At 46.7% G+C, this 16,352-nt stretch overlaps 1 protein-coding gene across 6 annotated transcripts in view; it reads right to left on the bottom strand.

The window, feature by feature from the left end:
• The window catches only part of robo1 (roundabout, axon guidance receptor, homolog 1 (Drosophila)), a 570,003-nt gene that overhangs the window by 369,449 nt on the left and 184,202 nt on the right, over positions 1–16,352 (bottom strand). For all 6 annotated transcript variants that reach the window (XM_052015221.1, XM_052015224.1, XM_052015223.1 and 3 more), the window contains exon 3: positions 4,518–4,601. In XM_052015221.1, the coding sequence (XP_051871181.1) occupies positions 4,518–4,601 (84 nt within the window). The remainder of the gene's footprint in view (positions 1–4,517; positions 4,602–16,352) is intronic.

The following is a 16,352-nucleotide window of genomic DNA, read 5'->3' as shown; positions in this document are numbered from 1 at the left end:
ACTCCCTCATGTTCATCCATTCTCACAATCATCCAATATGTCTCCTTTACACAGACACGCACACTTGGACTCAGAAGGACACACACACAAATGCATAGGCACACACGCTGGGCGATACAATATATGGTACATATTCTGCCTTGCAGAGAGTCTCTCCTGCACACTCCCTCTCTCTCTCCCCCCCTCCCTGACCACCTCCTTTGATGTTCAAGGGCAATACCATCACCAAATCCATTTACAACAACATCCGGAGTTTTAACTTGGTGACTCAACACATCCCATGAAAAATCAACTCACGTATCTGACAAGCCACCTACCACCCTGAACATTCACCCTCTCCACCGCTGGCAAACAGTAGCTGCTGTGTGTGCACCGTCCACAAAATGCACTGCAGTCACTCACCCAAGATAGCACCTCCCAAACCTACCACCGCTCCCACTGAGAAGGACAAGGGAATCAAGCACAGACAGAACTCCTTCACCCTATTTAGTGCAAACCAGCTCGACACAAGAGCAATTCTACTCACCCCAGCCCCTCATCTCCCCAAATTGCCCCCTTTCCTGTGGTGTCTGAATGGTACAATTGAATCTGTCTTCACTGCTCTCCCCACAGCACAGTCCACACCCCTGCCTCTTGCTGCAGGAAAGTTGTTTGTAATAGTTCTTGTCCCAATCATCTTCATTCTGTTTCTCCTGGTCTTTGATCTGTAGACCAATGGGAACAGTTTCTCCTCACTGCATAAATTGTGTTTGTGACAGCGCTGGGGTCAAATCCAGCACCTCCATACGTGAGTTACCTCTGCTCCCCATGAGTGATGTCTGTGTCAGGGATGCATCACTCCCCTTGTGATGCTCCTCTACAGGGGAATTTGGACCAACGTGTCCTGGGGGTGGCCTGGAACAGTCCATGGGTAACATGGTTTTAATCCCATGGTGAGAGCTGAAGGTAAGTGACAAACCCGGCTAAATCATTGTGACTGACTGTTGCCCTGAAGCCCAATGCAAGCTTTGTGGAACAACATCTCATCTTCTGTCTGGGCACATTGCAGCATTCTGGACTTGTTGTTAGATCCTACAACCTCATATAACTTGATTTCTTGGTCTGCATCAGTCACCCATCTGTGATACTGGCTCAGTTTGTTTCTTTTTGCCTTCTTTCTTCTTTTTTTCTCAGTGGGAGTGGAGAACGTCCCCAGCCTGACCTGCCGGGCATGTCTTCCCGCACTGCATTTCACAACTCTTACATTCTTTTGTCTACATTCTCACTCTCTGACTGCTCCCATTCACTCATTGACCAGATGGTTGTGTTTACAGATTATCCCCATGGTCAGCCTGGTTTTACCCTATCAGGGACATCCCCCTCCCCCACTCTCCCCTTCCAGGGACATCCAAACCTATCAGGGACAAGAAATTCGGTTTGTCCCCTTTGACACTCACCAACTTCTATCGATGCACCATAGAAAGCATCCTATCTGGATGTATCACGGCTTGGTACGGCAACTGCTCTGCCCAGGACCACAAGAAACTGCAGAGAGTTGTGGACGCAGCCCAGCGCATCACGGACACCAGCCTTCCCTCCTTGGACTCTGTCTTTACCTCTCGCTCCCTTGGTGAAGCAGCCAGCATAATCAAAGACCCCACCCACCCAGGACATTCTCTCTTCTCTCCTCTTCCATCAGGGAGAAGATACAGGAGCCTGAGGACACATACCACCAGACTTAAGGACAGCTTCTACCCCACTGTGATAAGACTGTGATAAGATGTAACTGCACTGTGGAATGAATTGACCTGTACGATCGGTATGCAAGACAAGTTTTTCACTGTACCTCAGTACAAGTGACAATGATAAACCAATACATCCCCCTCCCCCAGCCTCCCCTTCCAGGGACATCCTAACCTATCAGGAACATCCTCCTCCTGTCCCCACCTCCCCCTTCAATCTCCTTCCCACTTCTGACGAGGGTCTTCAACCTGAAATGTTGACTCTGGTTCCCTTCCACAAATGCAGTCTGACCTGCTGAGTGTTTTCAGCATTTTCTGTTTTTAATTCACTTCAATAACCTGCTGTTTTCTGCTTCATAGTCCCCGCACCCTTCATAACATTTATGTCTTGCATTTATATAGCACCTTCAATTCAAAAGGCATTTCACAGAGGTAATTTATCAGACATAACTCGACACAGAGGCAAATAAGAAGACATCAAAGGAAAACGCCAGAGGTGGTCTGGATTGAAAATCACGGCATGAGCCTTATCCAGTGCAAGTTGGCAAGCACAATGTGTGGCGGGTGGAGGAATGACATTCAGACCCAGCAGCAGAGGCACAGATAGGGTCAGGGCAGGGGAGTCTAAAACTAGAAGGCATAGGCTGAATGTGAGAAGGGAAAGATTTAAAGGGGACCTGATGGGTAAGCTTCTCACACAGAGGGTGGTAGGTATATGGAACGAGCTGCCAGAGCAGGTGACAGAGGCAGATACAAACATAACATTTAAAAGACGGGTTCATGGATAGGAAAGGTTTAGAGGGATATGGGCCAAATGCAGGCAAATGAGACGAGCTCAGGGAGTCACCTTGATTGGCACGGACGAGTTGGGTCAAAGGGCCTGTTTTCGTGTTGTATGATTCCTCACAAATTTTGGCAGGGTGAGTTTCCAGTTACTTTCAGGAATCTCTGCAGGATGAGAAAGGGGGTTGATAGAATTGCCCTTTCAACTGCTTGAAAAACAGGGGAAAAAGCTGCAGACGTTGGAAATCTGAAATAAAAACAGAAAATACTGGAAACACTCAGCAGGTCGGGCAGCATCTGTGGGGAGAGATACAGAGTTTACTCTTAAGGTCCAAGATCCTTGGTTCCTTTTGAACCCACTTCTCTGTTTCCCTCTCCACGGATGCCGCCTGATTTTGCTGGGTGTTGCCAGCACTTTTATGTCAGATTTCCAGCATCCACTGTATTTTTCCTGAAAATAAAGAGATTATAAGACAGGTGTTATTCTTAAAGAAGGAATGAGGGAGGGAATTCTGGAGCTTATGATCTAGGGGACTAAAGACACAGTCACCAAGCGTGGAGTGTATAAACTTGGGGCTGATCAGTAGCTGGAATTGGCAGAGTGCAATAACTGAAGAGGTTGGTGGAGATAGAGGAGAGGGTACCCCAGGGAGAGATCTGAACATGCAAGTTGAGATTTGAAAATTAAGGTGTAGGTCCAATGGTGAGCCAATGCAATTTGACAAGTGTACAGTATGATGTGGGTGAGAGTGTGGCATTAGGCCACCAGGCTCAAGGACAGCTTCTACCCCACTGTTATAAGACTATTGAACAGTTCCTGAGTACAATAAGATGGACTCTTGACCTCACAATCTACCTCGTTATGACCTTGCCCCTTATTGTCTGCCTGCACTGCACTTTCTCTGTACCTGTAACACTTTATTCTGCATTCTGTTATTGTTTTCCCTTGTACTACCTCAATGCACCGATGTGATGAATTGATCGGTATGGACGGCATGCAAAACAAAGTCTTTCACTGTACCTCGGTACATGTGACAATAAGAAACTAATTCACCAATTTACAAATTTCGGACCCAGCAGCAGAGTTTTGGGTGGGGTGTTTGTTTGATGGAGCCTGCATGAGATAGCGATTGGTTGGTGACATTTGCCGAGTTGCTGGCGGAAATGAGGTCAACTGTACTGAACATCCCCAGCGCCCAGTCTATGCCATTGCCTGTCGGGACACCTCCTCCAAGTATTCGGGTGGGACACAGATCCCATCCTGTTCGAAGCAGACACTAACTGTTCACAAAGTGAGAGGTATACAATGGAAACATAACCAACAGTTTGTCAAGGGGTCGAAAGTCTCAGCTTGGTTTTAAAAAAACAGAAGTTTCATCACATTGCATTGGTAAGAGAGCTGTCTGTGCCCATAATCAGTCAAACAACTTGTTAATCAATGTTCTGTGGTTGCAAACATGGTCCGTGAGTTGGGTTGAGCCAATCGAGAGCATGGATTGGGGTTAACATCAAGTGGGTTGCACTGGGCAAGAAGAGGTGGACAAATGGAGAGATGTTGACCAAGGCAATGGGGAGGAAGTAGAGTGTAACCATGGTGATGAGGAAGAGGAGGAGAAATGGGTAACCATGGCGATAAGGAGAAGAAGGGTGACTGTAACCATGGTGACGAAGAGGAAGTGGAGGGTAACCATGGAGTAAACAGAGAGGAAGAGTGAGGGGTGTCTACGGTGATGGCGAGGAGAGAAGGAAGTGGATGGTAACCGTAGCAATCGATGATGATGGGGGGGGGGGGAGTAACCATGATATTGAGGAGAACGAAGGGAGGAAATGAAGGATAACCATGGTGAGGAGGATCTTGTGGGGGATAAACATGGTGACAAAGAGGAGAAGGGCGAGGAAGTCAAGGGTAACATTGACAATGAGGACGAGGAGGAGGAAGTGGGTGGTAACCATGACAATGGGGAGGAGGAGGAAGCGTATGCTGGAAGGCGGCCAATTGAAAGCAAGTACTACCTGTGTAGCCAAATGAAGTGTCATCGTTCTCAGCGGTGGGGACTGGCGTTCCAGTCTCGTTGCCCCTCTCCAGGCTGATGGGGTCTGTCGGGAGAAACATCAATGCTACTGAGGGGTTCAGGATGGCAGAGGTATTTGGTACTTTGGGCAAGACTGCCCAGACACAGACAGTGACGAGACAGAGACACAGAAAGACCACAGCACACAGACAATTACATCATGACTCAGCAATTGCTGCCAAACTCTGCAAAGCAAAGTTGATTCTTTCCTCCCAACACTCCCATGTTTGCCTTGTACTTTCTATTGCCCTGTATTTTCATGATTAAAACACTTCTCCCAATGTAACTTCTTATAAGAAAGGCAAAGAGGATTTGGTATGTCACCATTACAAATTTCTACAGACGTACGGTGGAGAGCATTCTGACTGGTTGCATCACCACCTGGTATGGAACCTCCAATGCACAGGGTCGCAAGAGGCTGCAAGGGGTTGTAGACTCAGCCAGCTCCATCACGGGCACAACCCTCCCCACCATCGAGGACATCTTCAAGAGGTGGTGCCTCAAGTAGGTGGCATCCATCACTAAGGACCCTCACCATCCGGGACATGCCCTCTTCTCGTTACTACCCTCAGGGAGGAGGTACAGGAACCTGAAGACCCACACTCAATGATTCAGGAACAGCTTCATCCCCTCCGCCATCAGATTTCTGAACGGTCCATGAACCCATGAACACCACCTTGTTATTCCTTTTTTTTTGCACTATTTATTTAGTAATTTTATGTCTTTGCACTGTACTGCTGCCACAAAACAACACATTTCTTGTCATATGTCAGCGATAATAAATCCGATTCTGATTCTGAACAAGAGTATACTTCCACACTGAATTACACACTGCCCTCCTGATGATGGACTCCTGTGATATACCTTTGCAGCAAAAGCAATAGCAATTGTCATAGTCAGTCCAGAGTAGGAATGATGACAGCTTCAGAAACCGCAGAGAAAACACGGAAAGATCTGGCTGTGAGTTACACTGGAGGCTGGTCAGAATTGGAAAGACGCGCAGGTGAAGAACTAAAACGTTTTATTTCCACCAAAATGAGGTCAAAATGGTGTTTAAAATGGGGTCACGGTCATAGATAACACCCTTCTGTTTTGAGGCCAAAGATATTGGCTAAGAACACACTGGTATGGGAGTAATAAAGGTAACTACTCATAGGTTTTGTACGCTGGCCGGGTTTGGATCAAGATCTACAGGAGCTGGCCAGTCAATGTACTATCTGTCAGCAGTGCTAGTGACACACCATTACAAGTGTAGACATGGCTGAAGAAACCCTTCCGACAAACGCAGGTAGATCTTTACGAAAAGGTGTGTCATCAATTCCTGGCACTTACTGACAAGTCATTCCAAGTAGCTCCTGGGACCTTCTATTAGCACTCTGAGCAGCACAGTGGTGGAGCCAGCAGAGTCGCTGCCTCACAGCTCCAGAGACCCAGGTTCAATCCTGATCTCCAGTGCTGTCTGTGTGGAGTTTGCACATTCTCACTGAGACCATGTAGGTTTCCTCTGGGTGCTCCGGTTTCCTCCCACATCCCAACGGCATGTGGCTGGTGGGATAATTAGCCGCTGCAAATTGCCCCTAGTTTGTAGGTGCATGGCAGTAGCTGGGGGTGTTGATGGGGTTGTGGAAGAATAAAATGGGACTAGTATAAATCGGTGCTTGATGTTTATATAGACTGGGTGGACCAATGGGCCCATTTCAGTGTGACATCTCACTGTCGAGCAGCATCGGGGGGAAGGAATTATCGATGTTTTGGGTCAAAGTCCTCCATCAGGACCTAAAACATCGGCAATTCCTTTCCTCCCACAAATGCTGCTTGACTCACTGAGTTCCTCCCACAGATTGTTTGTAACTGCCGAATCCAGCATCTGTAGTCCCTTGTGTTTTGCATCTCACTATCACTCTATGTAGGTGACTGAGAACCTGCCTTTGCACATCACAGTCTACTGGACAAAGCAGTCTTTGACCATGGTCTATAGTTTTACTCATGGCAATTTAACCAATGCATCACAGGCACATCCCTCCCCACCACCGGTAGTATCTACAAGAGGCGCTGCTTCAAAAATCAATCAAGAAAGATCCCCACCATCCGGGCCATGCTATCTTCTCGCAGCTACCACTGGGCAGGAGGTACAGAAGCCTGAAGTCCCACACCACTAGGCTCAGGAACAGCTACTTCCCTTCAACCATTCGGTTCTTGAACCAACCAACACAACCCTAATCACTACAGTTTGGCAACACTATGACCACTTTGATCACTTTGCACTAAAATGGACTTTGTTTAATTTTTGTTCTAATTATGTTTTTGTAATTGTGTTCTTTCTTGTAAAAATTGTGTACAATTTATGTATAATGTATGTTTTTCTTATGAATCCTGCTTATCTGATGCTATGTGCCTGTGATGTTGCTGTAAGTTTTTCATTGCACCTGTGCAATGACTTGTGCAGATGACAATAAACTGGACTTTGCATGAAGAGGAGGTATCAAGCCCATTTTAGTATCCCCCTTCATCCACTGATTACCTGCCAGACTTGTCAAAGCTACGTTAAATAGGGAGGTAATACAAGATCTCCCCCCTTCAGTATGAAGCGTAACTTGGCAAATTTCCTGCTACGGTACAAAGCGACAGCAAGAAGTGTTCAGGCCAGCAGAATGTTCATGAACAGACAGTTATGAAAGTGACTGAGGTTACTGAACCAAACTTCACTGAACACAGTTTTCACAAATACCAGATCAAGTCAGCTTTCAGAAAGAGAGAGAGAGAGAGAGAGAGAGAGAGGATTTCAAGTTAATGATAATGTTTCAGTCTGCAGACGAACAGGAAATTGGAAAATTGGAACTCTTGTTTCTGGTTGTGCTTCCATACAGAATTCCATCCTGATTGCTAACAAAATCAGGAGTGGGCATGTGGACTCTCTGGTCCCAGTGAGGGACGTACACCCATTCAGGGTGAGTGATCAGATTGTTTTCCAATGGCTGGAGCAGAGGGTCCCTGACACCATCACAACTGCAGTCAGCAGTGAATGTAGTCAGGACCAGCACCACGTCACACTGCAGAAGACTGAGTACCTTCAGAGGGCCAACCTGTTGAACGCATCCACTCAGATAAGTTAGGGAGTGGGACCACTTCCCCTGAAGGTGGGGTTGCTGAGGTTAGACCTGTAAGGAGATCGTCCAGAGTTTGTTAACCTCTGGTGAGACCAAGTCCATAGTCTCTTTGTTCATTGTGTAATATCTGCATTGTTTGAGTAATATATTACATTTGTTTTCTCATGAAAAGGGAGAACAGGGTAGCATACTGCCACAAGTTAGCATACTCTGTTCATATTGGACAAGAAGTCTGGACTGGAGACTGGTAGGACTAATGAGTACACAGTTTAAGTGTAAAGTGTTCTGCTTTGTTCATTAACCACCATGATTCTTCGATCTCCATTCCAACCCCTTGTTTGTGTCAGCATCACATACGGAAGATACCTCAGGAACTTTTATCGATGCACCATAGAAAGTATCCTATCCGGATGCATCATGGCTTGGTATGGCAACTGCTCTGCCCGGTGTCGCAAGAAACTGCAGAGAGTTGTGGACACAGCCCAGCACATCACGGAAACCGACCTCTCCTCCATGGACTCTTGTCTATACCACTCGCTGCCTCAGTAAAGCAGCCAGCATAATCAAAGACCCCACCCCGGACATTCTCTCTTCTCCCCCCTCCCATCGGGCAGAAGACACAAAAGCCTGAAAGCACATACCACCAGGCTCAGGGACAGCTTCTTTTCTGCTGTTGCAAAATGACTGAATGGTTCACTAGTACAATAAAATGGACTCTTGACCTCATAATCTACCTCGCTATGGCCTTGCACCTTATTGTCTGCCTGCACTGCCCTTTCTCTGTAACTGTAACATTATATTCTGCATTCTGTTATTGTTTTACCTTGTACTACCTGTGTAATGAATTGATCTGTATGAACGGTATGTACAAGTGACAATAATAAACCAATTTACCAATTTAATTCACCAGGAACCTTCAGACTTCCGATAACAGACTCCAGAGATGACTGCCAATGCTTCATTAACTGTTGGATGGGGGAAAGAGTGCCTTTCATCCAGGGGCAAGGGTTGCATCTCCTGCTAAATCCAACTATTTACGAGAGTGAAATGGAGGTCTCAGAAAACTAATAAACGTAAACACTGTGCACCTGCTGGGGTTTAGGTGGGATATCTTGCTCACTATAATAACCCGTGCACTGAAGGCTGAACACACAGACTGGTTCTACTCAGGGATAAAACTGCACACAGAGAATGTTCCTGAAAGGGGTGTTGTTGCAAAGTGTTTGAGGTGCTGATAGACTGTGAATAATTGGTGAAGTGTGTGCACGCGTGAGAATGAGAACGAGGGGGAAAACAAGAGTGTATTTTAGCCAGGAAGAGAGAATGCAAGAGAGCGAGGGAAAGAATGAGAGTGAATGAGAAAGAGACAGAGCTGGAGTGAGAGAGTGAAAGACAGAAAGAGAGAGACAGACAGACAATGAGAGAGAAACAGAGAGAGAAATAGGCAGACAGTTAATGAATGAGAGAGGATGAAAGAAGAAATTAAGAGATTTGGGCCAATAAATGTAGCTTTAAGAGGGTGAATTAGAGACAGAGAGAGAAAGAGTAACCAGAGAGGGTCTGAGCGACACCGAGAGGCTGGGTCCGGGAGACAGAGCACAAGAGTCAAAGACACGGGAGAAACAGGCAACAGTGAGAGGTAATCTGAAAGATAAAGAAGGAGGAACAGAGAGGGGCAGAGATGTCACAAGACAAGTGAGTAACACACAAATTGTCAATGTACTTACTGCAGAGATGTTAGATGACTGACAAGAGGGCAATGTGAACTAAATAAAGCTTGTGACAAATAGACGTACATGACTCTGCAAAATTCAATAAGAATTATTTAAAGTGATACCAAAAGGACAGCAACACACACAAAATGCTGGAGGAACTCAGCAGGTCAGGCAGCATCTATGGAGGGAAATGAACAGTCGATATTTCAGGTTAAGACCCTTCCTTTCCAGTCCTGATGAAGGGTCTCGGCCCGAAACGTTGACTGTTTGTTTCCTTCCATAGATGCTGCCTGACCTGTTGAGTTCCTCCAGCACTTTGTGTGCCTTGCTCCAGGTTCCAGCATCTGCAGAATCTTTTGTGTCTCCGTGAAAAGGAATGCATTGTATAATGAAGTTTAAAAGCGGGATAAATTCTTAAATCCAAGCCAGTAATTTATGACAGGGTCTCTCATAATCCATCTGGATCTAGACAAGCTTTTAAATCACTAAGTCATAGAAGATTACAGACCAAAAGGTTTCTAAACACTGTCTTTGTCTGCATATCTGAAATCAGGTGGTTGGCAGACGAGGAGATTCCTCTATCATGTCTGTTGGCGAAGGTTGACGAATCTGGCAGGTTAATTACCCCATGCATCAATAACTCTTTGCACTCTAGTTCTTGCCAAACACCCTGAAGAAGGCACATTCCTTGGTGCCTATTTATATTGAGACACCCCACCAACCCTCTACCTGCACACGTATTTCCCCTGCCACCTGTGGAGCCCTCAAGGTATTATAGCAGGAATAAAAGAGGGTCTGGAGAAAGGACACTGAGCAAAATCTCAAAGATCAGACCCAAACTGAGAGGTTTTAACCATCAAGAATGTTTGTGAATGAGAGATAAGGGAGGCAGAACAGAAGGACACGTCAGTGGGTGTGAAGACGGGAGGGAACACAATAACCACGGCGATGCTGGAGGAACTCAGCAGGCCAGGCAGCATCCGTGGAGAAAAGCAGATGGTCAACGTTTCAGGTCAGGACCCTTCTTCAGAACTGAAGATAGGAAAAGGGGAAGCTCAATATATAGGAGGGAAAAGCAGAGCAGTGATAGGTGCACAGAAGAGGGGAGGCGGGGTGGGCACAGGGTGGTGATAGGTAGATGCAGGTAAGAGGTAGTGGTAGGCGGGTGCGGGGGAGGAGGGGAGAGCAGATCCACCGGGGGATGGGTCAAAGGTAAGGAGAGAGAGGAAAAGAAAGGTAGAAAAAAAGAGGCTAGGAGAGGGAAGAAGAGAAGAAGCGTGATGGGGTGTTGTGGGGAAGGGGATTACCTAAAGTGGGAGAATTCAATGTTCATGCCATTAGGCTGCAAGGTTCCAAGACGGAAAATGAGGTACATAGAGCAGCCTGATTGTGTGTGGCATATTCTATATCCCAGCCACTGGGAGATCAAATGTAAACAGCGTTGATGTACAGAGGGATCTTGGGGTCCAAGTCCATAGTCCCCAGAAAGTGGCCGTACAAGTTGATAGAGTGGTAAAGAAGGCGTACGGCACGCTTGCCTTTATCGTTCGAGGCACTGAGTTCAAGTCAGGAAGTTATGTTGCAGCTTTATAAAACTCTGGTTAGGCTGCATCTGGAGCACTGCATTCAATTCTGGTCAGCCCATTATAGGAAAGATGTTGAGGCTATGGAGAGAGTGCAGAAGAGGTTTACCAGGATTAGACGATGTGTGCTATAAGGAGACGTTGGACACACTGTGGTTTTCTCTGGAGTGTCGGAGGCTGAGGGGAGACCTGATAGAAGTTTATAAAATTATGAGAGGCATAGATAGGGTAGACAGCCGGTATCTTTTTCCCAGGGTTGAAATGTCTAATACTAGAGGGCATGCATTTAAGGTGAGAGGGGGAAAGTTCAAAGGGGATGTGCAGGGTAAGTCTTTTACACAGAGTGGTGGGCATCAGGAATGTGCTGCCAGGGGTGGTGGTGGAGGCAGATACGATGGAGGTGCTTAAGAGGCTGTTAGATAGACACATGGATGTGCAGAGAATGGAGGGATATGGACCATGTGTAGGCAGAAGGGATTAGGCGTCATTAGCTTAATTAGTTCAGCACAACCTTGTGGGCCGAAGGGCCTGTTCCTGTGCTGTACTGTCCTATGTTCGCACATCTACATCTCAAAGGAAGAAAATAGATCCTCGTGACTTGAGGTGAGGCAGGATACCTGACAGATTTCAAAGGGTATTAATGGACCAATTGGCAATTCTCAGTCAGGACAAGAGGTGTGTGACAGAAAAACAAACTGCTGGAGGAACTCAGCAGGTCAGACCCCATCTGTGGAGGCAAAGGGATGGTTGATCATCCCTCTGCCCCCACAGACGCTGCCCAACCCGCTGAGATCCTCCAGCAGTTTGTTTCTTGCTCCGGGTTCCAGCATCTGCAGTCTCTCGTGTCCCCAGTAGGTGCCTAAAAATGAGCTTGGATGTCACAGGATGTGTGGAAAGCTACTCACAGCTCAAGTACAATGTTGGGTTGGAGGCCAGGAAGCTTAATGAGGGTCGAAACACTGATGTCCCAGGGAGCGTTTGATGGGGCAGTGTAGAAGGAATTTTAGTCTGTCTCCAACTCATGTTGTCCCATCCAGTGGGTGTTTCATGGAATGGCACTGAAGGAGTCTTATTCTGCACCTGATTTGTGTTGTCCCTGCTGTAGGACTATGACTGGACAATATAGAGGGAACTTTATTCTTTATCTAACCTAGACTGTCCCTATCCTGGGAGTGTGTGACGGGACAGTGTAGAGGGAGCTTCACTCTGTATCTAACTGTCCCTGCCCTGGGAGTGTGTGATGGGACAGTGTAGAGAGACCTTTATCTGCATCTCATCTCTGCCATCCCTGCACTACATTGGACAGTGTTGCAATCATTTTGGAAAGTTCCTGTTGAACCTCCTTCCACCTCTGTTTTAGGAAGAATACATTCGATTACAATCACATGAAAAGTTCCTTTCTGGCCCGTTTGCTGTTGGAAATATTACTTCCTTGGCTCTTCAGTCAAAAACCTTTCATGAATTTTAACAGCATTATTAAGGTTCCCTTTAGCCATACGGGGGAGTCTCTTTGAGACCTGTCGAGCAGAGGGAATATAGTGTTCTTGGTGAAGCTCTTGTTAGCTGGAGGAAATCAAGGGGTTGATAGTAATGTTGCATCTAATACCTAAATCAAATGGTATTAGACATCACTGATCTAATGGGGGTGAGACTAACAGATCAATAACCACATTAACTATTAAAGGGCATTGTTTGTGAATGAGGTCTGGGTTATTCTGGCCGAGTACATCCCAGACACCATCTGTGTGTCTTGGGCAGAGGTTGGGGAACGCAAAATAGGAGGAGGCCACTTGGCCCCTCAAACTACACACACGTCCACCTCATCATTCTCACCTGATGAGCATTTCTAACCTTTCAAAGTCATCGAGTTGTCCAGCACAGAAACAAGCCCAAACGTGTCCATGCCGACCAAGATGTACATTCAAGCTAATCCTATTTTCTGGTTTTGTTTCACTTCCTGCTGGATTCTTTCATTCAGAGGCTCAGACAGTTGTTGCCAACCTATCAATGCCTCTCATCAGTCAAGGTGATTAGTCCTCTATACCTCTCGCTGCCTTGGTGAAGCAGCCGGCATAATCAAAGACCCCACCCACCCGGGTCATTCTCTCTTCTCCCCTCTCCCATCAGACAGAAGATACAGGAGCCTGAGGGCACGTACCACCAGGCTCAAGGACAGCTTCTATCCCACAGTGATAAGACTATTGAATGGTTCCCTTATCGATGAGATGGACTCTGACCTTGTTATGACCTTGCACCTTATTGTCCACCTGCACTGCACTTTCTCTGTAGCTGTGACAATTTACTCTGTGTTCTGTTATTGTTTTTACCCTGTACTACCTCAGTGTGTTGTGTAATAAATTGATCTGTATAAATTGATCTGCAAGACAAGTTTTTCACTGTACCTCAGTACAAGTGACAATAATAAACCAATACCAATACCAATGCACAAAGTGTTGATGGAACTCAGTGGGTCAGACAACATCTGTGGAGGCAAAAGGACAGTCGACATTTGGGGTGGAGATTCTGCATCAGGACTGACCATACCTTTCCCCCCACAGATGCTGCTCGACCTGCTGAGTTCCTCCAGCAGATTGTGTGTTGCTCCAGATTCCAGCATCTGCAGTCTCTTCTGTCTCCTGTCAACACTTATTGGTCATCTCTAACTGTGTTCTCAATGGCCACTTCAGACAAGAACCAGCCCCTCAGTGTCATGCATCTAATGTCACGTGTCACTGAGGGCAGTGAACTCTTTCTCTTCAAGAACCAGATTTTTCTTAGTACAACCCAGAAGTTTAATGGTCACTGGTTTATTAATTCAGGTTTATTTTGTTACTTGAATTAAAATCCCCAGCTGCTGAGGTGGAATTTGCACCCATGCCTCTCGGTCTCTGGTTAGCTGTCCAGTGATTTTATCACAATGCTACTGCACTTCTCTATATCCAAGGGGGGGGGGGGGGGGGAGGGAGGGAGGGAGGGAGAGAGAGAGGGAGAAAGAGAGTTGAGAGAGGGTTAATGAGAGTTAATAACTGTGTAGGCAGTCAGAGGCATTGGAGTCAACACTGTTATCCAGAGATTATCCTCTCTCCTTCCTGACTGCAACCCCTCTTCCAGCTCCACCTTTTAACCCCAATCTCGACTGCAGCTTTTTCATTTATTTTCCTTTACAGAGACAGGCAATGGTGCCCGTGACTTAATCAGCTCAACAGAGAACTGAGGGAGGAGGCAGGGGTGAGGGTGAGACGGTGCAGAAGAGTTTGCTGCTTTACTCACGGCTCCGCCACCGCTGCCCAACCTTTGACCTTCTGGTGCCGTCCATGCCAGCGGTCACTTGGAATGGTCCAATCAGCAGCAGTTGCATTAACAAGTGCCAGGGCACCGTAGTCATCCCAGCCCGCAGAGAACCAGAAGGTGGACAGAAGCTCAGCAGCCAATTCCCGGAGCTTTCCGTCGTAAGGATCCCTCGCGGATTATTTCTGTCCCTTTTGCCTGGAGCCAGCAGTGACTGATGAGCAGGGAAGGGTGTCAGCAACTCAGTCAGCAATGCAGCAGCTACACAACCTGCAAGCAGCAGGTAAACATCTTCTCACATGTAATTCCAAGGGCTTCAGCAGATGGGTTGCATTTTCTGCTCTGCCGAATGCGTGCGTGTGTTTGTGTGTGTTTACTTCTTTACATCAGTGTGTGTGCCTTAGTGTGGTCGTCTGTGTGTGTTTGTGTTGATGGGAGTGTGTGTAAGTACAAGGGTGTTAGTCTATGTGTGTGTGTGTGCCTCTCTCTGTACAATAGAATGTGGGTATGCGTGTTTGTGTGTGTGTGTGTGTGTGTGTGTGTGTGTGTGTGTGTGTGTGCTTGTTTGCATCAGTGTGTGTGCCTACAGCTGTGATTATCTGTGTGTGCTTTTGTTTATGAGACTGTGTGCAAATACAAGGGTGTTAGACTGTGTGTGTGTGTGTGTGTCTCTGTACAATGAAGGTGGGTGTGTGTGGGTGTTTGTGTGTATTTGCATCAGTGTGTGTGCCTACAAGTGCGGTTATCTGTGTGTGCTTTTGCTCACGAGAGTGTGTGTAAATACGTGTGTGCCTCTCTCTCTCTCTCTACAATGACGGGGTGTGTGTGTGTGTGTGTGTCTGCCTTTATATCCCAATCCAAAAATAGTGACGCATGGGAAGAAGAGATATTTTTTGTAATTCTTTTGTTTCCCCTTGCAGTCTATCACCAACAGTGCACTGCACTTGCTGATGTACAAACTCCTCACAGTGTCAGGTTTGTTGAAATATATTTTACTGCAGAATGATGCAGAGACTTGGACCGCACATTGTGCTTCTTTAAACTCTCTTCCTATATTTTCCATCTCCAGCACCTCCCTCTGGTGAAGTCTGACAAAACACTGCAGCTTCTCTCTCTTTTTGATTATTTATTCAGCATTGTGTGCTTTGGACATCATTAGGCACACCAGCATTTATTGCCCATCGATAGTTGCCCTTCAGAAGGTGGAGTTGAACCATCTTTTTAGAGTCATGGAGTTATACAGCAAGGAAACAGGCCCTTCCGCCCAACTTGGAGACACCACAGATGGCAGATACTGGAATCTGGAGCAACAAACAATCTGCTGGAGGAACTCAGCGGGTCGGGCAGCATCTGTGTGGGGGGGCGGGGGAAGATTCTCCACGTTTTGGGTGGGAACCCTGCATCAGGTGTGAGAGTGTCAAGGGGAGATCACCTCAGGCTTCTGCCTCACTATTCCCCTTACACTTCTTGCGAGGGGGTTGGGATTGATGTAACCTTTTTCTACATTGATCCATGCAAAGCAACACCTCAGGCTAAAAATCCTCACCCTTTTCTTCAAATCCCCCAATAGTCTTGCCCCCACCAACCACCTTGCCCTCCCTGCTTCAGTCACTTGAACCCTCCCAGACATCTTGCTCCTTCAATTCCAGCCTATTGTTCGTTGAACATAGAACAGTGAAGCACAGGAATAGACCCTTCAGCCCATCATGTCTGTGCCGAACACGATGCCAAATTAGACTAATCCCATTTACCTGCACGTGGTCAGCAGTCCCTGCCCGCTGATGTGTCTGTCTAAACGCCTCTTAAACGTTGCTATTGTATCTGCTTCCACCACCAGCCCTGGCAGCTAGTTCCAAGCACCTACCACACTCTGTGTAAAAACTTGCCTCATAAATCTCCTTTAAACTTTCCACCTCTCACTTTAAAGCGATACCCTCTAGTATTGAACATTTCCACCCTGAACTTAATTCCTTCACCACTGATAGTTGTGCCTTTAGCTACCTGGATCCCAAGCTCTGGGATTCCCTCCCTGAAACTCTCTACTGCTCTCTCCTTCTTAAAGATGCTCCTTCAAACCTCCTCT

The sequence above is a fragment of the Pristis pectinata genome, chromosome 4 (genome assembly GCF_009764475.1).
Source record: "Pristis pectinata isolate sPriPec2 chromosome 4, sPriPec2.1.pri, whole genome shotgun sequence".
NCBI classification, from domain to species: Eukaryota; Metazoa; Chordata; class Chondrichthyes; order Rhinopristiformes; family Pristidae; genus Pristis; species Pristis pectinata.
The sequence above is the reverse complement of the archived record's forward strand: the minus strand, read 5'-3'. Positions and strand labels throughout refer to the sequence as shown.